A 26,260-nucleotide genomic window follows, 5' to 3' on the forward strand; every position below is an offset into this window, starting at 1 on the left:
TACATATAGATTAATTAAATAAGGATCAATTTATCACAATTGATAGGTTAAGTTTCCAGCCTGTGGGTTTTCAAGATACACCTCGTGCTCTAGAAGATATCGAGTAGTCTCGAGCTTTCTCATGGAACCATTACCATCATTGGTTATCGTATATGTATAATCCACCATCGGCTACCGTATATCGAAGCTTTCTCGAACGACTTAGGGTATGGTTTTTTGTCAAACCCTAATCCGTCATTCGATTAGTACTTATGTGTAACGGGGATCATTGGAGAACGCCTTCTCCAATATCCTCACTACCCTGGCCAAGGATTTTTCTGCATCATCTTTCTCGAGTCAATCTCCTCTTATATCGAGGGCGGATGATCCCATCTTGACCATTCAATCATCTCCGTAAGCTTCTTACTACATCTGATCTATAACTTATTTGAATCCCATGATTAGAGGCTCGTAAGTCATAGTCAAAATGTAGTCGTCCACTCACGATATGTCTTTGGGGTCTCAGGTCATTGGATCACTTATACAACAGTGACTTGAATCAACCTGATTGATGTTTAGGTATAGTACCATTTAGGGATTCGTACGGATCAATTCAGTGAACTCTTTCTCGAAAGAGCACCTATTATTTTTCCTTAGTGTCGCTATATTAATAGCCACAGGATTAGCTATACTTATCGTATAAGTAGGATCAGCTAGTGCTATTCTATCTGGATAATTCTATGTCCTTCTTGACTATCCATCGAATATAAATATTTAGAATACAAGTTTCAAGACTAGTGATCACTGTATTATGATCTCATCATAATTTACTAAGTCGTTGCACATATTCATGGACTTCATTATAAACATCACACGGAATAATAATAAACTTAAATAAACATGGTAGTGTGATTAGCTTGATGGCCACATAATATCCATCACAAAGAGTTGGTGAATGATTCTGGTCGTGAATAAAAATGAACATGATTTATTGAATAAATAATGTTCATTTTTATTTATGTGTTATATTAACAATGATGTCCATATATATATATATATATATATATATATATATAATGACCATTGAATTAAGATGAGATTATAATGCCGTCAGATAGAAGAGAAAGAACTCAAAATATATGGATATCATATCACTCTATTTCCACTAATTTGATGAGGACAGTTGATCGTGTAAATGTTTGAATTGATTTGCATGATAAATGGAGACATCATGGATAGATATCGGGTGTTGCATGAGTAGTTATTTGAATTGATTTGCATGAATCATTGGTTTTTTTATTCTAGTGTTGATTTATGGCATGACTGTGCAAGTGGTCCTTAGATGTGAGATAATAAAGTCATCTTTTACAGGGAAACTTGGGTTTTTTCTATGACCTACCTATCCCTCATTGTAGGATTTGAAAGAAGCTTAGTTGGGATGTAGCAGGAAGCCTAAGAAGATGACTATGTGGTCAAGATGGTATTGTATGCCTTTCGTATAAAAGGAGACAGGTCAATGAAGACCATGGGATGAAGTCTTTGGCCAACTTTCTATGAATATATAAAAATGAGTTTTTTTATGATTTCCCAATACCTCGCTCCTATTGTTTCATATTTCACCATATCTTAAGTCATTCTAAAAGTGATGTGTTGGAAAATGATTAAAAGAACTAGGTAACTGATGATTGAAAGGTTCCTTGAAAGGGTTAATAAACCCTTGTACCTTATATATCACATGGCATATCTTGACATCTCACGTGTTAGCATCTTGACCTATTTATTGGATCAATTTTATCCAAGATTAATGAAAATATGTGTTTAATTAGATAACTAATTACATTAGGCAATAAAGATTTATACTGGGCTTATAAACTAGACTGGTACATTGGCCTAGAGGGTTACACACATAAGGTTCATTAGATGTCAACTGATATACTTAACTTACTGTGGCATTTATGATAAAATCAATTAAATCTAGAAGGATATAAAGTCTCATTTGGCAAGAACCCATACAAGTTTCTATTTGGGAACCATCCTTTCCTTTGGTGCCATCTGCTCCCATTGCAATTGGAATGACAAGAAGATCATCCATAATTGATGATTGTAATTATCAAGTGTAAGATGAAGGGATTTGACGTGTCTAGGATTAAATGGACACTAATTGAAGGAAAACACTTGTATGGGTAGTGAATACTCATTAATGTAAACAAGATACCAGCATGAGTTGTGCCACCTCATTCATGGAAACAAGATGATTGCTAATTTGATATTATGGGAGTTGATTCGATCATCAACAGCTTCATTTTTTTAAAGGTGTGTTGGGATTCATAATCTTTTGCTGAGAAAATAGTCTTTGGATTGTCAACCATGGCCATGAAACCCGACAAAGTTTTTCTGAAAATTTAATGCTTGATACAATTTGAAGAGTTCAAAAAAGTCAGCTCTATCATTCTTAACCGAATGGATTAACGTTATCTCCATCTTCCTTTTTTGTGTCTTCCTCTATCTTTCTCCTTTCCTTTTTGGATCTTTCTATATATATTTGTCATTAATTATTTTTTATATCTCCTTTTCCTTCGCTCTGTGCAATTCTTCAAGAATTTCTTTGTCAAGTGATCTATCTTTGTGAGTCCCCAAATCTCTCTTCGTCGTGAGATCTGTTTATCTTTATCCTTTTAATCTTCTCTCTCTCTCAATCTCTCTTTATGTGTACCTTTCAATCATTCTCCTCTCACTATGCATATCCGTCTAATCACCACTTTCTTTTGTATCCAGACTCAATTTTCTCTCCATTTTCTTGCTACACGTGTTTCTCAACCTTATCCTCCATCAACTTTTCTCTCAGCCTTTTTTTCAACATATCTCTCCTTTTGTCTCTCACGCTATTTTAGTTCTTTGAAGAATTTTGAGTAAATGCATTTATATTTAACATAAAATATAGTTGTTCTCTTCATTATATACCTAAATTAAGTTTAAATTGTTACAAACTCATCTACCCATTTTTTCAATCTATCCCCATTTTTAAAAAAATATAACTATGATTATTAAAAAAATTGATGACTATTATTTTAAAAGATAAATATAGTTTATTATTAGCCAATTATAGAGAAGAAAAAACACCACCCGCCTTCTTGGTTGGATGGGGTTAGTCAGTCTGTTTCTGAAGAGAATTTTTTTTTATTGGTTTAAACATAGATGATACCACGTGGAAATGCCAGCTCGTATTAAAACTGACGTGTCCATACATTTCACACGTGTAATTATTGACCATTATAGAGAAGAAAAAACACCACCCGCCTTCTTGGTTGGATGGGGATAGTCAGTCTGTTTCTGAAGAGAATTTTTTTTTAATTGGTTTAGACAAAGATGATACCACGTGGAAATGCCAGCTCGTATTAAAACTGACGTGTCACGTAGGCTTCCTCCCTCCTCACGTGTTCTTTGGGTAGGGTTTTTAGAACAATCCGGCCTTTCCGTTTGTTTCCACGGTTTTCTTCTCTCCGTAGTTGATTGAGGAAGATTCACCGCCCTGCGATTAACCGGTCGCGAAGTGAAGAGAGAAAGTAACATTTCGATTCTCGCATTAGCTAGCTACAATTGATGTTGATCGCATCAATTTGTTCCTTTCTCGATTTCGGATCTCTTTTTTTTTGCTATGATGTCTCAATATTTTCATATTCCGATACATCAGCATTGTCGCACAAATTCCATCGTCATTGTGCTTTTTCCGATCTTTCAGATCATCGGATTTCTTTCACTTTCGCGTAACCTTCATCGTTAATTTCCCTATTTCGATCTTTCAAATTCTCGTATTTCCTCCGTTTTTCGACTGTATTTTTTCTTGAATATCCCTATTTTGAGTTGAAAATTTTTATTATTCGGTTTTCGTGGCAATGAATTGCTCGACGGAATCTTGGTTAATCTGGCAGATATGAGGAAAGGACTGCACCCTCAGATGCAGTGGATATCATACGTGACCCCCAGTGGGCGGCTGATCAACGTGATGATGACCAAGATTCATCAGGTGGGAAAGGTCTACCACTTCCGAGCTCGCCGCCAGATGGCTCAGAGCCTCGGCCAAATCGCCAAGTTCAAGCGGCGTTACGGCCAAGAGGACGCCCCTGAGGGCGAAACCAAGTAATGGAGAAACAATTTTTGCTCTAGATCCAACCTTCCATCAAACTTTCATCAGACGCAAGTTTTGGATCATGATCATATTCAGGTTAGAATCTAAATCGAAATTATGTTTTCAGTGGAATTGCTGCTCGCCGAGAAACTTGCTCGAGCAATTGATGCAATGAGATGGATGAACGAATGAATATTCCTTTTGACATGTGCCTTGAAATATTAAATGAACTTGCCCAAACGACGGAATAAAGTTGAATGACTTCCCTTCCATTGTTTTATGATTATTCAATTGAATGACCGCTATATAGCTGGTTTAGTCTAATGAATTGAACGTCTACTATAGCTGGTTTAGCCATTCTATCAAATTTCTGTGCCGTTGAATGACACCTCTATCCCTCTCTCTCTAAATCTCTCTTTTTCTCTCTTTATCTATCCGATATGTCCCTATGTCTTTTCCATCTCCCTCCATCTCTATCACACCTCTCCATCTGTCTAAGGATTTAACTCACCACATCTCTCTCTAACTCACCATATTTCTAGTTGTATATCTCTCCAGCTCTGTATATCCTCTCTCGATTTTTTTCTCTATGGACTGCCATGAAGGAACTTCTTCTAACCCCCTCTTTGGAACTCTGGAGCGGCAGTATATCCTACTGGTTCAGTAGGACATAAGGGAGGGAAAATGGACCCGGCAGGCGGGGCATGTACTATGTCACGATCATATATGTTAATAGTATTTCTGGGTTGACCACCGAGTTTCGGGTGGTCTTCCCTCTTTTAATTCAAAAAAAAAACTCTGGAGCGGCAGACTCTAAAGAGACATTAGCTTTATCGATGCCCTCTCAGACTAAACTCTACAACACTTCCCACTGAAGTGAACACAGAGTAAGGAGGAAGAAGAGAGAATGGTCCCAAATGGCTACCTTCTTCAGTTCTTTTCCACATTTCTCTTGCAATGGCCAGCAACCCAATCCCATCTTCTCTATATGGCTCACCCCCTTTTCTTTCGAATGAACCTCTGCAAACCTCTATCCAGAGATATCTTAGCTGATTTGCCCTGTACTTTTCCATTAATTTATGAAGTATTTCCCATTTAGCAAAGGGTCCCAAAAATCTTATGATTAAGTTTATCTCTTCCTAACTCAAAGCAAACTGTTTTCTAGTAGCCGAACATATTTTTCTTCTTAGAATCATCCATCTATGCAAAGATTGGTTCATTCTGTGACTGCTCTCAACCAACCATGGTAATTAATGGATTATCATGTGGGTTCAAGACAAAGAAAGATCAAGGCAGCATCAGTTTTTCCTATATACTTCACTTGGATCCGTTTTTATGCTATTAGCTATTCCGTCGATTCTTCTCCAAACAGGAACCACATAAAATATAAATAGTATTACTCATGAAATGCATGAAAATTTTGCTTCTCTCTAAATTAACATAGTATATTAATCATTTATCTTAAGTATCCATTTATATTATCAAAATATTACATTGAGTATTATTTCCATTGAATAAAATTAGCGGTGTTTTGGACAATTATTTGTTCTAACCTGAAGTCCGTCTAGAACATGTTGGAACATGGGAAAAAGCACAAACATGATTGACTACTTCATATTCATTGACCCGAGTTTAAAGATTTGGTACATCATTAAAATTGTGAAATCACATGATACAGAAAATATAGTTGAGAATTAATCAATAGCTTCAGAATTGTTGAAACCATTACCTCATCAACATGTGATAAGAGATTATTTCTGTAATAAGTTGTCTCTCTAATATTTAGTGTCAACATTCTCAATTTCAACTATATACTATAATCTTTGTGATTATCTAGTGGCACTGTAATCTTAGATCAAATCTATATGTCCAAGGTGACATCAGATTATTGAGAAGTCTATTGTTTTGTGGAACTTTGAAACTGGAACATAATGAAAAAGTTGGGGGGATATCATTGTGATAATTGCAATTGAATATTGACAAAAGTGTCATCTAGCTTGACTATCTAAAGATAGAACACATAGGGCAATCAAGTGGCCTACATTTGAAATAAGTATTAGAATCAAATGATTTTAATAATAGCAAATGACAAAAAATGAGAAAATAATAAAATTTCAGACAAAGACGGGGTTATAGGAGAATATTAAATTGATATATGATGCATAAACTAGGACACGAGGTATTTTTAAAATTATATGGAGTGCAATCTAAATGAATTTTGAGATCGTATGAATTAGAAAAAAGTGAAACTAATAAATCTTGGATCCTTATTTTCCACTAGAACCAGATATTTTCCTCATGAGGGATCATATCCTCGAAAACTATATCAGTTGAAGCCTTCACAAAATTCAGTTCGCCCAGAAAATTTATGCAATTTAAAACCACTTATTTAGCTCTGCTTAAAATTGTATCAGCCATTCCTAGATACTTTTCAAAGCCTTATGGGTATCAAATCATACTCAAATGACATAAATATATGAAGGAGACATACAACCTACTGAACAAAAGTTGGTCCTAACATGCCATGGTGGATGGATGATAGAGAGATAGTACCTCTACTAAATAAATCCCTAAGCTGGATCATTCTAGGCCATGAAATTTTATATATTTTCTTCGTCCTGATCATGAATATCTGAATCACCACGTGATTTGACCAGGTTTCTTCATTGTCATGCACAAAGCTCAAACTCCTGAAACCTGGTAAAGATTTTAGTATCATTTAATTATTAATTAGGAAAATTTACGCCTGCTATTACAATCATGTAACTTATCACCTATCCTTTCGTCAGATTTTGCTTCAAATTAAAACATAAAATTGTGTTACATTTTCATTATTTTATCAATAATATTTTTCACCAATAAAATTTATATTTACCATTATCATATTTAAAAATATTTGTATGTGAAATTTTAAATATGATAATGAAGCTAAAATTATATATTTTATAGATTATTTATCTCTTATAAATTCAACAAATGTATGATTTTATTGTTTTTTATCATGACACAGGAAATTAAATGCACATTATGATGGCAAATAACATTGAAATTTCCCTATATAATGTTTCCAAAGACACCAAATACTATCTTGGTATCAATTTATTGTAATTATTTAATCTTACGGGGTTTTTTAAATTTTATAAACCTCAAAATTTATCCAAGTTTAATCTTATATCCATTGGTTGTTTCTTAGAAGTATATACAAATTTATGTTCATCTGAAGAGGATAAAGAGTTAGAAGAGGAAGATAATCCCTAATTTTCACAAGGATGCAGACTTAGATACACTTATTTTGTACCATATTCAACTTGTGAATCAGATCTAATGGGTAAAGTAACCAATTCTCCAAAAATGGAAATCCAGAACGTGCCAATGGCATATTGAAGCTGGTATATGCTTATGTATGCTGTCCTATACCCACCCCCCAAAAAATAAATAATGGTTCTTCATACTTCGTAATCTTTACTAAATAATTATTTAGATTTTGATCCGCGTACATATGACTAGATTCAGATGAGCGTTCATATGAATCATCTAAGTTCAGATGAGCTACATATGAAGAACAAGATTTGAAGTCTTCCTGAAGTTCAAAGTGTATAATTTAATAGATAAACAAAAATCAAAGGGTATTAAAAGTTTTTGACTGATTGATGAGAATAATACTTGTGGAGTTCATACATTTCATCGAGAATAAACGATATACTGACTCGGTTGAATGCTTACGCATAATTTTTTTGTGGTAGATGATGTGATTCATAATGATATACCAACATTTCCAGTGTTAATATGGGTTTAATTACTCGTCCAGTTGCAAGTCTACTGAAATTCACTTGTCAAATCTGTGACTCCCAATCCTTCTGAGCTATTAAAAAGTAGGAAACTTTCAAATTTAAAAATATTAAAGTTTGTAAGCATGGAAAATAATAATATTTAAAAATTAAATCATATATTTCATGAATCACTCTTGCATGAGATTGTTAAAAATATTTGAGAATTAATTAATATACTTAAAACATGCCTAAAATGGATTGAACATGATGACACAACAAATACCCTCTTTGGAAGTCAATGACACTTAATAAACAAGGTAAGTAGTTCTGTTTCCCATTAGTTGGCGACAGCAAGTTAGTCTCTTATTAGAGAAATATGATAATAGGGTGGTAAAGGTATCTTTCTTGTCAATCAGTAATTAATGGGTTAGACGTAGATTGACATAAAATTCATGAATTTTAGCATTGTGTGTTTATTAATGTGGAAGGCATAGAGATGGACTAAGAATCCCTAAATTTGAATTTCTTCATGGGATCTAATTGACCAGATTGTCTATCATGTTGACCATCCTGGTCAGAAGTCATGGTCCTGACTGAATTTTCTATCATGTTTGAGCCTACCTTTTTATTTTCTTGTCATTCACTTGAGTTCAAGTACCAAAATAAAACTCTCCAAAGTCAATGTCAATTATTGCATGCAAAAACGTAGTTGAAATAGGACATAGAATGTTTTACTAATTAAATAACATAAAAACTATACAGATTTCTTCTGCAAACTCAAGAAATGAAGATGCTTTAAATGTGATGTATCTAAATTTAAACATGTATTTTTTGAATTTTTATTTTTAAGACTTAATTATAACTTCAAGTTGCATAAATAAATTTAATATCACATTTTGATAAAGTGCTTATAACATTGAATAATGTTAGAACCATATTATTTAGATACCTATCGCACAACCAAAACTAAATATTATATCATAAAATTATAAATTATAAAATAATTTTCATTTATATTTCTATAACATACATAACAATTAAAAAGACAATTAAATGGTATGTTAACATGCGGCTATACAAGGGTTAGTTAGAATTCAGAAAAAAATAATACATATTAAAGTCTATGTTATGGGAATATTTAAAACCATCTTAATATAATCAAATCCATTATATATAAATATTTTAAAAATAATGATAATGTAAATCGTACTTTCCCTATAAGTATAATTAAAAATTATACATTTTCAGATCATCTATCGATAAATAGGTAATGGCTTCATTTTGGGATTTTGATTTATAGGTATATTTTTGGGCTCTAGTGGCCTTGATCTCCATGAACAACTCAAAATGATCCATATCGGAAGACTTTAATGAATCGTAATGACATCGACAAAACCATAAAAATAATCTTCTAGTTATGGATCGCATCCATGATTACTTCGATCCTCAAATGAGTCAAATGGAGTTGCTCATGTGTGTGGCCTCTAGAAGAATCCGCTCAGTCTTCGGCACGTCGAATCTCGTCCTTCACGTTGATGATCTCCATTACACCTATGTCACTATCATTACATTGTCTTGATCACATTAATAATGGAGAAGACCCACAAGGAGAAGGGAGGAGGGAAAGGCCCCTAAATAATTTTGGCCCACGTGAGTTTCATTCAGGGCCTTCCCCTATTTATACTAAGTGGGTTTTTTCATAAAATTCTCCCAAACGTAAGTATATATTCCGATGTCCAAATGACCATTTGCTGGTGGCCCTCTAGACCCAAACAACTCGAGGGGCCCATAACATTTTTTGGCCTTCCAAATTAATTAAATATATCATCATATAGATTAATTAAATTTGGATCTATTTAGCCCAATCGATAGGTTGAGTCTCCAGCACGTGGGGTACCAAGCTACACCTCGTGCTCCAGAAGATACAAAGGAGTGTGTATCGACTCACTCATGGAACTTGTTCATCATCGGTTACATGCATGTATAGACCCTCATCCACTTGACTCTTCTAGGAAAACTTAGGGTATGGTAAATTATCAAACCATAATAGGTCATCTAATCTAGTACTGATGTGTTCACTACCTTGGCTAAGGACTTCATCGCACCATTATCCTCGAGTTGTCTCCTCTTATACCGAGTGTGGACGATCCATCTTGACCACTCAATCATTTTTGTGAACTTCGTGATGCACTGATACTAAGACTATTTATAATCTCATGATTTGGGATACGTAGGTCATAGTGAAAGTGGTGTAACACAACGGTCAGAATTGACGCCTCGTGTTACCTTCGGAAAGTATATTCAGAATGCAGCCAAATGACGTGTTTTAATGTGTATGAGTGGAGAAAATATTAACGAGAAAAATAAAGATCATTTGCTGATTTGAGACGTAGAACAATTAGAGACACAAAACGGGTTAGTCACGGTCAAGCTCCCAATGATCCGAGTGACCAGATCGAAGGAACCGACGTGATGGGGAACAATCCTTGTCCGTGAGCGTCCACACAGTCATGAGAACGACGCTGATCCAGGACCGTCAATAAGAAATTTCTATCACAAAAATACGGCTTTTCCCACGTGTGTAAGTTCACTCGGGCAAATAAGCAGTCGGTGGTCAGCACTGAAAGAGATAAAATAACACTGTAAATGACAGGAGGAGAAGACTGGAGCTGTGGATTGGAATTCTTAGGCTTGGAGCAGTCCACGTTCAGCGGAGTTGATGGTGGGATCAGGAATAGACTTGTGGTTGAGGCAAACGGCAATCTCTTGAAAGATGAAATCCACCTCCAAAGGTAGATCAGTGCAGGTTCTTGCTTCTTAAGGCCCGATGAATTGATGACGGAGAATCTACAAGGGGGGAACCCGGAGATGGGGCCAGTGAAAAGGAATGGTTAATCCTTGTAGAGAGAATGTCAGCAAGATTCGTTGAAGCTTGATTATCGAAGGAAGATTGCTGATGACTGCGACGGAAATGAACAGTTGCCGCAGTAGAAATTAGAATCCGAGAAATTGTTCCCGTATGATCCAACGTTCAAGGATGATTTCAGTCGAGATTAAAGCAATAATGCCGTTGATGACCGTGAGAGATTGATGACGAAATCGAATGCTCTGACAGTCCTCAATAGTTGTGAAGATAGAAGTTCGAGGAACCATAGATTGTCGTAGTTTTTTTGTGTAACAAAATTGACTTGGATTTCCTTGACGGTGGAGGAAGAGCTTCACGATGCCGTAATTCCCACATCAATGGTGTTACCCGCCGTGATAAAGCCACAACAAACTATCCCACCAAGAACAAATATCCGCGCCCCACCAACAGGACAAAAGAACGTGAAGAAATTGGAGGAAGAACCCCAGATTGAAGTAGAAGAGGGCCCACGGCTGATAGAAGACAAAACAATCTTTTTCTTTCCTTCTTCAATGATGTATGATCGAAAGGTTGACGGTGAAGAGATGCAAAAATCACTCGAGAGGCAAATTCTATTCCCACGGTTCAATGCTTCCCCCTCATCTTCAGCAACAGGGTAGAACCAAGAACAATCAGAAAAAAATAACTGCCAAACAAACAGAACGAGATCTGGTTTCAACACAATGACTTCTTTTCTTAGCCTAACCTCCACGTCCACCCTTCTCTATTCTTTATAGAGGGGAAGTGGACGTAGTGGGGCTAAGTTGGGTCCCTCTTAAAGGAGAAAGCTTAGTGGGCTTTCCCTTTAAGAGAGATCTTTAGGGGGAGAAGAAAGCCCAACATGGATTTCCTCCCCCTAAAGATGACACTTAAACAGAATGAAAATAAAAAACACGCATGAAGGAGGCCGGTACTCACGCAGGAGGGGCCTCCCGATAATCCAAAGACACGAGAGAACGAAAAAAACATAAAGATACACGACGTAAAGCGATAAGACGATGTCAGTTCTAGTGAAATTGTAGATTCTTCACGTCCGCTCGGGCTTCACGACGTGGCTGACGACGGATCGGGGCGTGGTCGACTGGATGGTCCTCCATCACAAAGTACAGCTGTCCGTCCGCAATACATCTTTGGTGTCTTAGGTCTAAGGATCACCTACACAATTTTGACGTGAATCAACCTGATTGACAATTTGGTACAATACCATTCAGGGATTCATACGGATCAATTCAGTGAACTTTTTCCACTAAAGAGCACCCACAATCTATCCTTAGTGTCTCCACACTAATGGCTCAGGAACGAACATACTCATCATATGAGTGAGGCTAGATAGTGTTATCTACCCGGATACTTTGATATCCTTCTCGCATATCCTTCGAATAGAAATATTTAGAACATATGCTTAAAGACTAGTGATCTCAGTATTACTCTCATTGACTTCATTATAATGGATATGTTATATTAATGAACATGGAATGAGATATATAATGTGTGAATGGCTTGCTGGACACATATATTTACATCATATATAACATCTTAAAACCTAAATTTCATAATTTAGTCTCCCAAAAAAATGAAGTTAACAACTGAACTGATACATAAGCTTCTTTTTCTTATCTTATACGTAGAATATAATTTTTAAATCATGATTTATTTGAATAAAATAGTGTATAATGAAATAAAGGTATCATGAAATGATCACATAAGCACAAAAATCCCTTAAAGTATTCAATTTCCAGTAATTTAAAGATGAATTAACTTATGAAAATTATAAGAACGTTACAAAGTATTTTCCAGTTATGTTGATTTCACAAATATATTACTTTTTATCAAATTGGAAGAAACGGTTACCAACACAAAATCTTTCCTTTCATTTTAAAAAAAAAATCTGTGTATTATTTTTTCATGATTATCCTTAGAGGCAAAAAATGTGCCCACTAGGAAGTATTAGGCTCAAAATTTGGTTTTAAAATATAAATATCATAAGGAAATGATGAAATAATGGCGATAAGGGCACACGTTATGCAATGGAAGAAGAGTTTCAAAAACTAGAATGCTATTTTTTATGATGATTGCTCTATTATTAATACATTATTATAAAATTTTACGTTACTGGTTGGAGGTCTCCAATGTCTTAACTCAGCCATTGGAGTATTTTATTTGTCTGACACTAATGGTATTAGGATACAAAACAACAAATGTAGTGATGTTTTATGAAGATTGGAAAACTTAAAGATGCATCTGAAACCAATTATGAAACCAATTCTCCTTAAATTTATGTAAGATCTCAAGAAAGAGTGAATATAAGTTTTGCTTCGTACTTGAATTGAAGAGCCATGGAAAAGGGCGTGTTATTTATGCAGGGGGTGTTCTCCATACATTTTATGAAACAAAAATTTCAACATATTTTATCACAGAAAATTACTCATTAATAGTTCAAGTTTAATTTGACTAATACAATTGAATTTAATAGTAAATAGGGTTTCATCCCGGTAATTCTACTCTACACACATCTACTATGGGTCCAAATATCCATATTCAGATTTTATACTTTCTAGTTGTTGATAACTTGCAAATTATAATGTTAAATTGATGTATATTAGATTACATATATGTGTTTTAAAGGCCGTATTTGCATGTTATCATGTATAAATGGAGATAAATTACTTACACTTTGATTTTATTATTTTTTCTAATTTTCTTAGTATTTTTTACATGGTATTTAACTTCAGTGGATTGAAAATATTTTATCGGGCATAAAATACTTGGCTAGAGGTTGGTAAAGGCTTAACCATATTTTTTCATAATTTTTTTACCATTATTTAGCCAAGAAATGATTTTACGAACTTAAAGAATATATTTTTTACTTATTTGGCATTTTAGAATGATTTTTTATTTATAAATCACATGGCATCCACGTCATTCGCCCGAAATTTGGGCGAATGATTGGATGCGTTAATTAAAGTGCTTTATTGGCTCATTATGGCATCGCAATGTGCGATGCCGCAATGAGCGAATAGAACTACCTGGCGCAGGCAGCAAGGAAAAACGTAAATTTCGTCTTTTGTTTTATTTGCGTTACATGCAATAAATGCATGCAGAGAATCGATCTCCGCGTGCATTTATGAAACATGAATATTCTGCGTGTTTAACACATGCAGAATCGATTTGTCACGTGCATTAATTACACGCGGCCATCGATTCCACGTACATTAAATAATCAGTAAGCTTACCTTATTCTATATTATTTTATTCAAACATAAATAGATGCGATGACATGGCACTTTGTGAGTCATTCAAATGCAGCATAATTTCACGATAATTGCGGCCTGTGGAAGCGCGTAAAGACGTGTCAGAACGCGATCCGAGGATAGAGAAAACGAGGAAAAAGCATCAACCAACAAAAAATTTACACTTTTTAGCTCCGTCGAAGAGAGATAAAACGATCCAACGGTTGAGATTAAACGCCAATAAATCTGTTATATCATGAGATCTAGCCGTCCGATTGTGCCCAAATTTTGAGGCATGTTTTTCTTTTCCCCCTCTACGATCCATACAATTGGATTTTTAAATAGAGGTCGGGAAGAAGGGGAAAATGACTTTTTTGAAGCTCTCCCCAAGGATTTGGCCAGGAAGGACACAAGAGTTGCTTTGGAAGTCCACAGATCCTGATTCATCACTCAAAGTTGTAAGTTTCTAATTTGCTTTTTGAACTTCTTCTTGAAAGATTCTAAAACGCCATGGCATGGGCGAAATGTACATACCCTTGAAGTCGATTTGAAATGAAATTAGCATTGCATTTTAATTTTGTTTCAATATCTGATTGTTAATAATTAGTTCTACATTGATTCATATCCCCTTTTGTATCTTAGATCTTTAAATCAGGGTCAAAATTCTTCTCTAATCCATTTTCCCCCAAATTCATCTACTTTCTCTCTCTCTCTAGGTTAGATAGCCTACTTTCTCTCTATATATTTCAAAATTTATTGTTGGAAAATTCAATGCAATATATAAAAAACCTAAATCCAAATTTCATCCAAAATGTTGTCCATCTTCAAGTCCAATTTCAAAAATCCCTTTCTTGATCATTCATTCCCAATTTTAATACATAAAAATTGTCTTAAAAAGTTATCTTGATTGGGAATTTGGTAATCTTAAATAATCTGATATTATAATCAAGATTATCCAGTCTTGAGTGCCTTGATCGAAAACATTAAGATCAAAATTAAGTTTCTACTTAATTTTGATTAATTATAAACAGAATTAAACATAATTAAGGTGTATTAAATGCAAAATTAATTCATTCTTGAATTAATTAATTTGAAATAGGATAAAAATTCTTGCTTAGTGCCTCCCTGTGGTTCGACTCCTTGCTTGTTCTATACCTAGTATTTTGTGATTAAGGGAAATTATAAATTTTATTGCATAAGTTTATAAGCCCAAACAACGACATAATTACACACAAATTTTAGGCTTATCAGTTGTATCTCTTTATGAATAACGTTTATTTATATCATACATTCACATGAATAGATCTAGGTAGTTGCTACTCATTACACATGTATATAATGTGCAATCTTACTTGAATGTGTGCTTAGAATGAGCACCATCAAGAACCACAAATAATTAATTTCATAACTTAGCACTCAAAAATCCATATTATGATTATGTCATGCTACCAATATTTAAATAACTATTTATTTATTTATAAAAATTGATGTATATTTATTTATAAAAAATGGAATTCATGTAAAATCCATTTTAAGGTAAATTTTTTATATAAATTAAGCATTGTAAACATCATTGAGTAACTATGTCGCTTGTATCAATAAAAAATATATTGGGTCGTAAATTGATGTTGAATCATCATCATATGTTGAACAAAATAACGAATTTTTGGTGTACTTGTGTAAAGGGAAAACTCTCCCAAAGATCAAACAGTAGAAGTTAAAGAACAAACTCCTTCATTCAAATAAATATACATATGTGACATTTGGATAAATATCGGATGCATTTTTGGATCAACAGTGTTAGTAGGGTGAAAGGAATAAAATTGAATATCATCCATGAAAAGTAATTTACTTTTCTCTATTTCATAATCTACATAAACAGGACAGAATATAACATTTTAAAGTGAATTATTCATTGACAAATCCGACACTGATGATTCTGAAAATATTAGTGTTTATTCAATTTAAAAAACAATGGCATAACTCTAAAGAATTATAAGAAACTATTACATTAATTCTCTTTCCGATTGATGTAATTTTATCGGGAATTCATCAATAATATTAACCTAACGGGTATAAAGACAATAAATCAACCGTTTTAGGGATTATGCCAAGCACAAAGAGTATTATGTCATGTCAGCATATCGTAACCACTTAGTTTAATAAAATATGACTGGTGAAGCGAAATGTCTACTGATCAAGCAGAAAATATAAGTAATGAAGGATAGACCATTTCAAAGGCTGATAAATGAGATGACCACAATATGATTAATTGTAGTATATATCTTATATTTTTTCCTGAGCATTATTAAAAAAATTCGTGTTCTACTTGAATTTGTGCAGAAACGTGAATCTCAACAGGTGGGAAGACAAATATCATACTCTTAATCTAGATGTAGGATTTTATTATAATGAGATTGCAAGTATGATCCGATGTGAATAGCAGACGGAAAAATACCATTATTGTCATTCAAGATAGAATTATTTACTGATGCAAAAATAATGACCCAACACTAAACATTTCTTGGCTTATTCTGATCCATCATTATTATCTTGTTGGGACTCATCACTTGGCATAAGATCATCCGTTTTCACATTAAAAAAAAAGAATAGAGAACTCCGTTAGTTTTTACACCTAATTTTTCATTCAAGAGATATGGGAGAAATGATATCAGAAAAAAAACATGTGAAACCAATATTTCAAAGAGAAACTTATGATTTTCACAAAGTTGATATCTACCCATTGTACATGACCGAGAAATCTAGAAACGACACTGTTAATTATCATTCAATCCATTTAGAAAAGGAACAGTCTGAGTGATTAGAATTATGAAGTGATAATCAATACAGGTTTCTAAGTATTTGTAGGTCTAACATTCATTTGTTTGCCAATGGATCTAACAAGCTTCAATCCATAAAAACTATCGGTTTCCAACATTCTTCTTAAGATCGCTGGAATACACAAGATGATGCGGTATCATCTTGGGCTTGTGACAATAAAATGGAAATCATAGCTATACAATGCATTCTTTCAATATAAAAACAAGAAAAAGTTGGCAAATCATATACAATGAATTCTTGCATGATTTACTACGAAGACATGATCCTTTCCATGTTGATGCAACAAATAGATTGACTTACCAAAATCGTTTGAAAAAATAACTTTTCCGAATAAAACTACCTTAGGTTGCGACTATTTCACGATAATGAAAAGATATTCTCATAACCTGAAACAATGTGGATATTCGTGCAAAGCTATATAAGAGATATTAGTCTTGTAAAGGCTTCAGGAATACCCTGTACTGCAGGAGATAGAAAATTATAGTGTGTTCTTAACAAGAGACAAGGTAAACCAAAAACTAGCTTTTATAGCTTTTACCATTTATCTTCTCATCCACATAACCATGCCTGCATATGCAGCAGTGAATGAAGAACAACAAGAGCATCTCAAGCCAGACAGCCCTTAAACCCTTTCCTCAGTGCCTCCTCGTCCAGATTCTTCCCTATGAAAACCAGTTTGCTAACCCTCTTCTCGTTCTCCTCCCAAGGTCTACCTGGGCATCCATCCAGCATGGAATGAACCCCCTGCAAGTTTTAAATTAAACGCATATCAGCCAAATTAAGGACAATTAAAATGAATAAACATGAAATTTGTCATAAACTAAAAATTCAAAGTTGGGGTTATCGTGGTGAAATAACTACCTGGAAAACATACCGGCCCGCAGGGTCATTAACGTTTAAGATGCCCTTCATCCTGTACAGATCCTCACCCTTTTCGTCCAGCAGCCGCTCGAGCCAGTCGTTGACCTGAGCACTCAGATACATTAACGATTAAACAATCGCTAATGCAACTTAGATGATAGGCATAGATCAGAATGTCACCGCCCCCATATATCAAAATAGAATGTCTATGTATTTATTGTCCCTCACACCCTGCATTTTTATCTTGTCGCGCATGTCCTGTACCCTTCTCAATTTCAGATTATTATGTATTTCACAAATAGGTATACTTATACCAGATACTCGTATGTTTCTGTTGTTTTTAATTCCGCTTCTGAGGTGAGATTAGTCATAACTTTTTAACTCTGGAAGTTCAAAGGTCAAAATTTCTGCCCGTGATCTACATTCATTAGAGGATCCTGAGACCCAGTGGTCAATTCAAGCACTTGACCTCCAGTGCTGATCCCACTTTGCCAATGTTCAACTGAGGGTAATGAATCAGATAAAATTGATCTTATGATGCGATACATTCTATTCAAGACGCTACCAAAGACTCAAGTAGGAAAAATATTATGATGTGATACACTACCAAAAAGGAAGAAAAGTCAACTGTTGACAAGGGGAACACCTTAAGATAGTAAGGGAAGGAGCGCAGAACATATCAAACACCTTTTGTAGAAGTCCTCCAATATCGGGCAGCTGCAGAGAAACCCTGGGCTGGAGCAGCAGGTGACGAGCCTGCCGAACCAGAGAGGAAACCCTACCGGATTCCCCCTAGTGTATCTTCTTGTCATTCGTAGCACGCTTCCTTGATTCTATTTTAAACAGGCTTTTGATTGTCTGGATCTTTCGATCTACACTGTGTAATTCCATACAATTCTTGGTTAATCTCTCGAGTAAACATTCTTGATACATTTAGTCATATCATGACGCGACTATCACGGTTAAGTAAGTCACATCGTTATGGAAGATACAAATAAAATTTTAGAGATTTGGTGGGGGCGCGATCATGATAGACCCTCCACTCCTGATTCCCTAAATTTGGAGTTTGACTCAGTAGCTGGCAAATAAACAGAGAATGGTCGTCTTTATAAAGTCCCCAATGGATCAAATCCCAATTTTGAACCTTTCTGGAGTCAATTTCTTTACGATAAAACACCGTCTCTGAAGGAAAATATCACTGCAGTAATTCATACGGAAAACAGGCAATCAGATGATACAACTGCAAATCTGACATGATCCTTATCATATCTGGTGCTATTTTAGGCCTTTCAGCCACTGGCCGCAATTTGATAATTTTTCCCTTTTATGTTGGTTTTCCCTTTGCATAGATGTATCTCTCCTTGCTGGAGGACAGCAAGAAATCATTTGGAAGTTTCTCCTGGCGAAGTGTATTCCATCAGTAACTCCCTTCCCCATGACACCTATTCTGCGGATATCCCATAGTCCATCTCATATTGGTGATGATCTTACCGCAACCATCATCGCCATTCTCTCCCCATATAAAACTGATGCAATGATGTACATCCAATGTTGCATTTCAACAAGAACTGCGGGCGAATGGATAGGTTCACGGATAGACAAGAAATGGGAATCAGGAGGAAGAATGAGATACAAGAGAGAAGAATTTTGGATCGATTCTTCTCCCTTCCAGTCTCAGGCATTTCCTGCGTCCCAGTCTTCAGCTTCAGCTACCAAAAAAGTAACTGACTTCTTAAAAAACAATCTCCATCTTTTCCCATTATCCTGATCCTTTACAATAGCTTCTGCCATATGCGCCACCTATCCTGCGCATGTGGAAGGTTTCCGTACTCTTTTATTATCCCATCTTTGGTACGTTCTCAAGAAGAACATATGAAAAACCCAGATTCATATCAAAATCTCAAACATCAAACGTTCTGCTCAAATGAGAAGTTGATATCCATCTTTCAGCCTTGCTGAAGGTGGGAACACTAAGACTGATCTAGAGGAGATGTGGTGTACTTCTTGCAAGATATATCAACATAAAAGAGAGCTGAGCTAGAAACCTAATGGAGAACTAACAACAATCTTGTCATGGACACGTATCAGGGGGGCTCATATGATGATATTTTTTGTTCTTATAAGCTTCCCAGATAATTAGGGCACTGCGTTAATGACTGCCACCTCCTTATTTAGTCAACTCTCTAGTCTAAAGCTTGCATCCTGACAATTAGAACCAAAAGTATATGCTAAAATACAAGGTAATGATTACCGAGAGATCTTTGGTTCTGTCGCAAAGAAGAATAACATATAAATTATTATTATTCCACTGGGAACTACTCAAAACCAGGAACTACAATAATGTGATGTAAACAACATATTTATCCATGACGAATCGACGGAAGAGATATAAACTGGATTTAGTAGGACATCTAAAAGACCATCCATGGTCCCAGTCGTCTTAGGAATTTTTGGCAAATTCTATCAGCCCATGGAAACTATTCTTTATAAGATTAACGGAATAAAAGTTCGGGAAGGATTGGGCAGATGAAATTATCATGACTCTATTTAAAAGGAAATGGTAGTAAATAGTAAACATTTTAACGAGCATTGCAAACGAGCTAAAAGACCCAAAAAAATAAACAATGAAACATTCAAACTTTGGGCTGTCTGGATTAAGATTAAAAGAACAACAATATGAAAACTATGCATACGGCCAACGCATTATTATTATATGAGAGAAACAAAGAAATAATAACAAGCAAAAGTAAATAATCATAGTAAAATGATACAGTAAATTAGATTCTTCACCAAAAAAAACCCCAGCATCATTAAATCTTGAGTTTACATGTCTTCCCAGAACAAGACCCAGGATTACTCACCTCATCAAGGTCGAGGGTGTCTTCTGACACTATACTAACACTTGATACAGCAAGATCGTGTTTGAGTTCATGATGATGATGATCATGATCATGGTGGTGGTGGTGGTGGTGGTGCACCCCGTTTTCACCTGATAGAGAAAACCAATTGAGGACACTTTGGATACAAGTCATACATAGAGCAGACAAGATAATATTACACTATTACCATCTCTATGAAAAGACAACATGAGAATAAACTACACTAAAAGGGATGATTAACTCAACAGCGAAACATTATAAATCAATCAGAAATTTTATCCAATGGTTAAATAACATACCATGTCCTTGATCTTCCGTCTGACCTGTTTTGGACCTTGCATCCAACAAGATTTCAGAGTCGATTCTGCAGAAAAATCCCATTAGCCATATGAGTAACACGAAGAAGACTTTATTGAAATTTGGATCCCTTAAATTCAATCTAAGCAAAATAGTGATGTAAAAAAATAATAATTATTCATGCGGAACGAAAAGAGGAACCTTTCCAAGTCATATCCTCCCACTCCTAAAACAAAATCCACGTCCACATCTCCAAATTTGGCATGTTTAATCTGTGCCATTCCGTTAATGTGCTGCAGAAAATAATCAATTGTGAAGATTATGTCTGTAAAATATTCAAAAACGGCTTTAAGCATTAAACAAAAGGGTACAGGCCTTGATTTTCTGGGTCAACACATCCAGATCGGGCTGATCAACTAAGTCTGTCTGCAAAAAAGTAGAAGTTTACACAATTTAAATACATGCCTCGAGGTTTTTACTGTCAGCTAAAACGACACAGAACATGAACAGATATCAGAATTAAAGTATAATATTAGCTACAGGCACACCTTGTTCAATATAATTCTGTCAGCATAGGCGACCTGTTCAACGGCCTCATTGACAACCCACCTAGGCTTCACTTCATTTAAGTGTTGCATGGCATGCTTACAATCGACCATAGTAACAACGCCATCAAGCTTCACGTACTTTGAAACCAATTCATCAGAGCAGAAAGTCTCAATCACGGGAGATGGCTTAGCAAGACCTGAAAAGGTAAAAGATAAGGATAGGACACAAGATATGAATGGTAACAACTCACCCAGCGTTAATTTCTATATTTGACGTGCATTAAAGTCCGCCCATAACAGAAATGCAGAGATAAATGATCCATAAGAGAAAAAATAAAACAGTAGAATAAAATAAATATACAATAAAAATAAATAATAAATAAGGTTCTCCAATAACACTGATTTCTCAGGATGAAGGTGTGAGGAGCATAAGAGAGCAGAAGCGAGGTGCGAATTAATAAGTCGAAGTAACTTTAAGAGCCGTAATAAAATATCAACAGTATAATGTATTTCTTTTTAAATACAAAATGAAAAAATAAAATAAGTATTTTCAAAATAAAAAATGCACCATGAGAGATGAAGTTTGCTTCATTGAGATAAATAGTGAAAGATGGATGTTACCAGTTGTCTCTATGACAATATGATCAAATCTGTCTCGATTCTTTTTGACCAACTTCAGAAGCATTTTAACAAGATCTCCTCTCACAGTGCAACATAAGCAACCGTTATTGACCATTATAATGTCCTCAGCCACAGAAGAATGGCTAGCAACCAATGAACTGTCGATGTCCACCTCGCCAAACTAAAATTGATAAACATAAAAGTTTGAGAAAATAAAATTGAGTTTTGGGGCTTAGATGGCATGGAAAATGGGAAGTATAAAAGTTGAACCCTCAATTTTTTGCCAGGGAAGGATCACAAGTAGGATCAACAGATGATATGCAATAAATCAACGAGTGACCTTATTATTACAATTTTTTTTGAACAATCTTATTATTACAAGTAATAAGTCGGACAATTCAGTTTTCAGAGAAAAAGTGGGTTCGAACACTCATCTGCCATTATGTGTTGGATAAGATTTTGCAACTTTGCATAGAAAAAGGTAGCACAGGGCAAAAGAAGCTAAATTTCAGAAGAGTAAAAAGTTCAACAAAAATAGAGCTTTCAATGATAATCAAGGAGAACTCAACATACAAACAAATGTCAAACAAATAGATACACTTTGCATCATGGTAGAAAACGTTTGCACAGGTTTTTGGAGACTCCGTCAACTTTTTTTGAACAGATTTTTTTATTCGTTTCTAATTTTTCATTTCTACATAAACAAAACAGTTGAAATAAAGAGCACTATCTTTGAACAAGTTTTAAACCCAAAGCATCTCTCATTTTGATTTCAGCAAGGGTAATTGAATAATCAGGAAAGATTTCTGCGATCAAAGAGAGAACTTTCAAATACGCATGTCAAAAACAAAAGGAAACTAACAATCAATTTACTCAAAAGGAAGTATACGAGGAAGAAGTACATAAAAGGAAACTGTATTTACCTCATTCTCAATGACCGCTATCCTCTTCCCATGTTGAGAAGTCAAAATATGATTCAAGAGGGTGGTCTGCAGTCAAAAGTATAATTTCATGACATAAAGTTCTAGAAGATATGAGATGAGAGTAAAATGAGTGAGTGAGAAATCAATTTCTGGGGGAAATTCTACACTCGTCGAATTTCAGGGAATGTAAACACCAGTCATTATAGGGAAAGAAGACGCAGAGAAGAATTTTTCAAAGCACCATCCATGACAAGAAGCCCAACAGGCAGTGACAGGGCCCGATCACCAAAAAATCAGGCTGAGAACCCACCACCATGGGACAACAATCAAGAAAGTGGTGAATTGATGGGAAATCATCTAAGTGTGCGAGCCCCAATCCAGGGAAGGGTATTTACGCTTGCGCGAGTCCCAACCCAGTGAAGTCCAGAAGGCCAAGGGGGTCTTTTCCTACTTAGGACGCCAACCAAGCGCACTGAATTGAAGTTATTTTCCTACATAGGAGGCCAACAAACCCAGTGAAGTCTCAGTTTTCCTCTCAATCTGCGATCCCAACCCCAAGATCAGCACTCCCTCATAACATAAACAGGCTGCTCGTCCAGTCAATCCCTGCCACCTCTAATCAACCCCTGATCTTCCCCCTTGTGGTTACCATCCATTGTGGTGTCAGAAAAGAGCCTCCCAAAATGAACATCGAGGCAAACTTCTCACCTTTGGCAGATATTCTTGCAGGCCTGGATGTGGCCTGTGAACATTGGGGCATCTTTTGGGCTTGCACCATGCCTTAAAAACTCATGCGAAACACTAATCTCACTAAGAAATTAAGTAACCCTCTCACTCAATGGTCCAGGGGACAGCAGAACCAAATGAAGGCATGGGTGGACTGGTTGCATAGGCACCATGATTCCGCCTTAATTAAATTCCCATGCTGATAAAAAAAGAGAGAGACAAGGCATTCCACCATAGTTAAATTCAAGAAAATTGAAGCTTAAAGCTAACAAGGGCGTACCAGAAACGGACGCCAGACACCATCCGCATTGTATCTAGGGTTAGTTTTGTCATTTCAGCCCACTAGGGGCATTTTGGTCGTTTTGTCATTTTTCCTGATTAATATGGAAGCCGAGTTGATTAGGCCAAGTAGAGAGGGAGAAAGCATAGATTGGGAATGAGATCAGACCCGTGTATCCTTAAACTCTGTAGATGGTTAAACCCAGTATGGAACAATTAAACTTCGTGGGGAGCTTCTTTTGAAGCTGGAAACAATTCTTATTGATGATAGTGCTATACACAACTTTGTTTTCATGAAATTACTGTCCACCACAGTGAATCCAATACAAATCTTACACATGAGGAATTTCAATGAGAGCTGGTCATTTGGTGACGGGGAACATTTGGCAAATAGGCGAAACTTCATATGCAAGGTCTGAATGTTACAGCAGACTTCCTACCCCTTACTTTGTGATGTTTTATTGTGTATGCCTTTGCTGGAGTCCTTCGAATCGATTAATTCTCAACACAACAAATACATATGAAAATTTTACATTATGAGAAAATCCACACTCTGAAGTGAAATCGTTCACCCTTCTCGGGGTCTTCCCCTCACAAAGAAAGTAGAACACATCTATTTGAGGGACCAAAGACCATTAATAAAAGCATTTACGAGTATCAGAAAATTTCGATTGAGAAATGGGCCCAAGAAATGATATCTTTAGGTACTATTTCAACACTCTTCCCGCCTTTTTCCAAGTCTCATACAACTAGCCTAGAAAAAAATTACGGTGGGTGGAAATTTTAGATTGACTACAAAGCCATTGATAAGTCAACCTTTTCAAATTGTTTTCCAGTAACAGTCATTGACGAGCTTCCAGAAATTACTACATGGATATAACATCATCTTCAAGCTTGACTTCAAATTAGAAATTTACAAGACTTTCCACAGACACATGAGGGCCATCATGAATATAAAGTTATGCGACTCAGACTGTGCTATCTTTTAGTCTCTCAAGGGAAATTACTTAAGTCTTTTTATGATGTTCTCAGCTATAGTCGTAACGGAGAAGACCACAGCGCATCTCCTCCGAGAATTCTAACTTTTTGTATCCAACTGCACTCATGCTAATCCCATAAAATACTTTGCCTTGCAGCTTCACATTGAGTACTTCAAACGGTTCAGCGTCTGACTTTCATGACGAAGTTGAAGGATTCCAAGGTGGTTGACGACAAACGATAAGAATGATAACAAGTGCGCTGTAAAATTCCGAGACGATTTACAATCTTAAATCCTAAATAGTCCGCCGTAAAGCAAGCTTCTTTTTCGGAGAAAACGGAATTACCAATCATAACAGAAAAAATATTCGCGATAATAAATAAGTAAAAACTAGCCATGGGATACAGAATAAGAAGAACCTTTCCAGAGCCGAGGAATCCGGTAATGACAGTGGCAGGAACGCGATCGTCAAGGTTGAGAGCGGAGATACCAGAGTCATTCGCATTGTCCAACCTCGGAACAGAGCCAGTGAACAAAGATCTGGACCAGTTCGAATACGCTCCCAAGCAATTAAATCGGCGGAATTTGGAATTCGATAAGCCAGCAGTGGATGGATCAGCGGGATGCAGCTGGTTGAAGAACAATCTGCACGAAGAGCTCTTCCCGATCCCCGCCACCCTCGATATCAGCAGCCTGGCAGCCATCTTCGTCCGCCACCAGCGAGAGAGCTTCAACCACGGGAAGGGAGCTCGAGCTTAAACCCTTCGTAAAACCTGAGAAGACCAGAGAATTCTGGAAGCTTCTCCGAGTTCTCTTCCTAAACGGGCCGGAAATCCATACTTGGGCTGCGGCCCATTTAAAAGAAAGATTACCGGGCATAGTTTTGGAAAGAAGCCCGGCCCATCGATGTCAACATCATGGACCCTCTTCTTCTTGACGTTGACGAATTTGGTTGACGATGATTGTAACGTTCATTGACCAACGGTCAACCCATGTCAACCTCTTGGGAAAGTCGTCCGAATGTACCAATTTCTGGGGATCGGCAATCGTCATCCGTTTACAGCGTCGGCCCTCATGTGTCCCTGCCACTGCCTCGCGTCAATGTGAACGACGAAATCTTGGGACTCTACAGACAGATAATTCTGAAGTATAGGTTGACGCCAGTTGATGTCCACTAGTGTTGACGTTGACGCTGTCCTCATGGTCTCGACCATCCGTCCATCGACATTGTCGTATATGCCACACATTGTTGTCGTCCAGACGCGACGGGATGGATGACGTTGGTGACAGACAAAA

At 36.0% G+C, this 26,260-nt stretch overlaps 2 protein-coding genes across 3 annotated transcripts; one reads left to right on the forward strand and one right to left on the reverse strand.

Annotated features, from left to right (window-relative positions):
* Positions 1-3,401: 3,401 nt before the first annotated feature.
* LOC144708896 (Ribosomal protein L31) lies at positions 3,402-4,345 on the forward strand. 2 transcript variants are annotated; one of them, XM_078582353.1, is made up of 3 exons: positions 3,402-3,542; positions 3,909-4,116; positions 4,233-4,345. In XM_078582353.1, the coding sequence occupies exons 2-3, from the start codon at positions 3,911-3,913 to the stop codon at positions 4,270-4,272; spliced, it is 246 nt and encodes an 81-aa protein (XP_078438479.1). In that variant the 5' UTR covers positions 3,402-3,542; positions 3,909-3,910; the 3' UTR covers positions 4,273-4,345. The 2 variants fall into 2 exon arrangements, with proteins under 2 accessions (XP_078438479.1, XP_078438480.1); XM_078582354.1 differs by having other exon boundaries at positions 3,909-4,345.
* Positions 4,346-17,303: 12,958 nt separating this feature from the next.
* On the reverse strand, positions 17,304-25,745 carry LOC144708721 (uncharacterized). Its single transcript, XM_078582145.1, has 10 exons — positions 25,384-25,745; positions 22,981-23,046; positions 22,058-22,238; positions 21,437-21,633; positions 21,264-21,314; positions 21,090-21,181; positions 20,891-20,955; positions 20,574-20,701; positions 17,713-17,817; positions 17,304-17,595 (listed from the first exon to the last, which is right to left on the reverse strand). Exons 1-10 carry the CDS (start codon positions 25,666-25,668, stop codon positions 17,458-17,460), a joined length of 1,308 nt encoding a protein of 435 aa, XP_078438271.1. The 5' UTR covers positions 25,669-25,745; the 3' UTR covers positions 17,304-17,457.
* Between the last annotated feature and the right edge of the window lie 515 nt (positions 25,746-26,260).

Source organism: Wolffia australiana, chromosome 10 (genome assembly GCF_029677425.1).
Source record: "Wolffia australiana isolate 7733 chromosome 10, ASM2967742v1".
Lineage (NCBI taxonomy): Eukaryota > Viridiplantae > Streptophyta > Magnoliopsida > Alismatales > Araceae > Wolffia > Wolffia australiana.

Coding starts and splice junctions, on each gene's coding strand:
- LOC144708896 (XM_078582353.1), top strand. CDS start 3,911: ATGAGGAAAGGACTGCACCCTCAGATGCAGTGGATATCATACGTGACC. Junction 4,117..4,232: donor GCCCCTGAGGGCGAAACCAA/GTAATGGAGAAA, acceptor TTATGTTTTCAG/TGGAATTGCTGCTCGCCGAG.
- LOC144708721 (XM_078582145.1), bottom strand. CDS start 25,668: ATGGCTGCCAGGCTGCTGATATCGAGGGTGGCGGGGATCGGGAAGAGC. Junction 21,315..21,436: donor ACAGAATTATATTGAACAAG/GTGTGCCTGTAG, acceptor ACTTTTTTGCAG/ACAGACTTAGTTGATCAGCC. Junction 20,702..20,890: donor GACGGAAGATCAAGGACATG/GTATGTTATTTA, acceptor TTTCTCTATCAG/GTGAAAACGGGGTGCACCAC.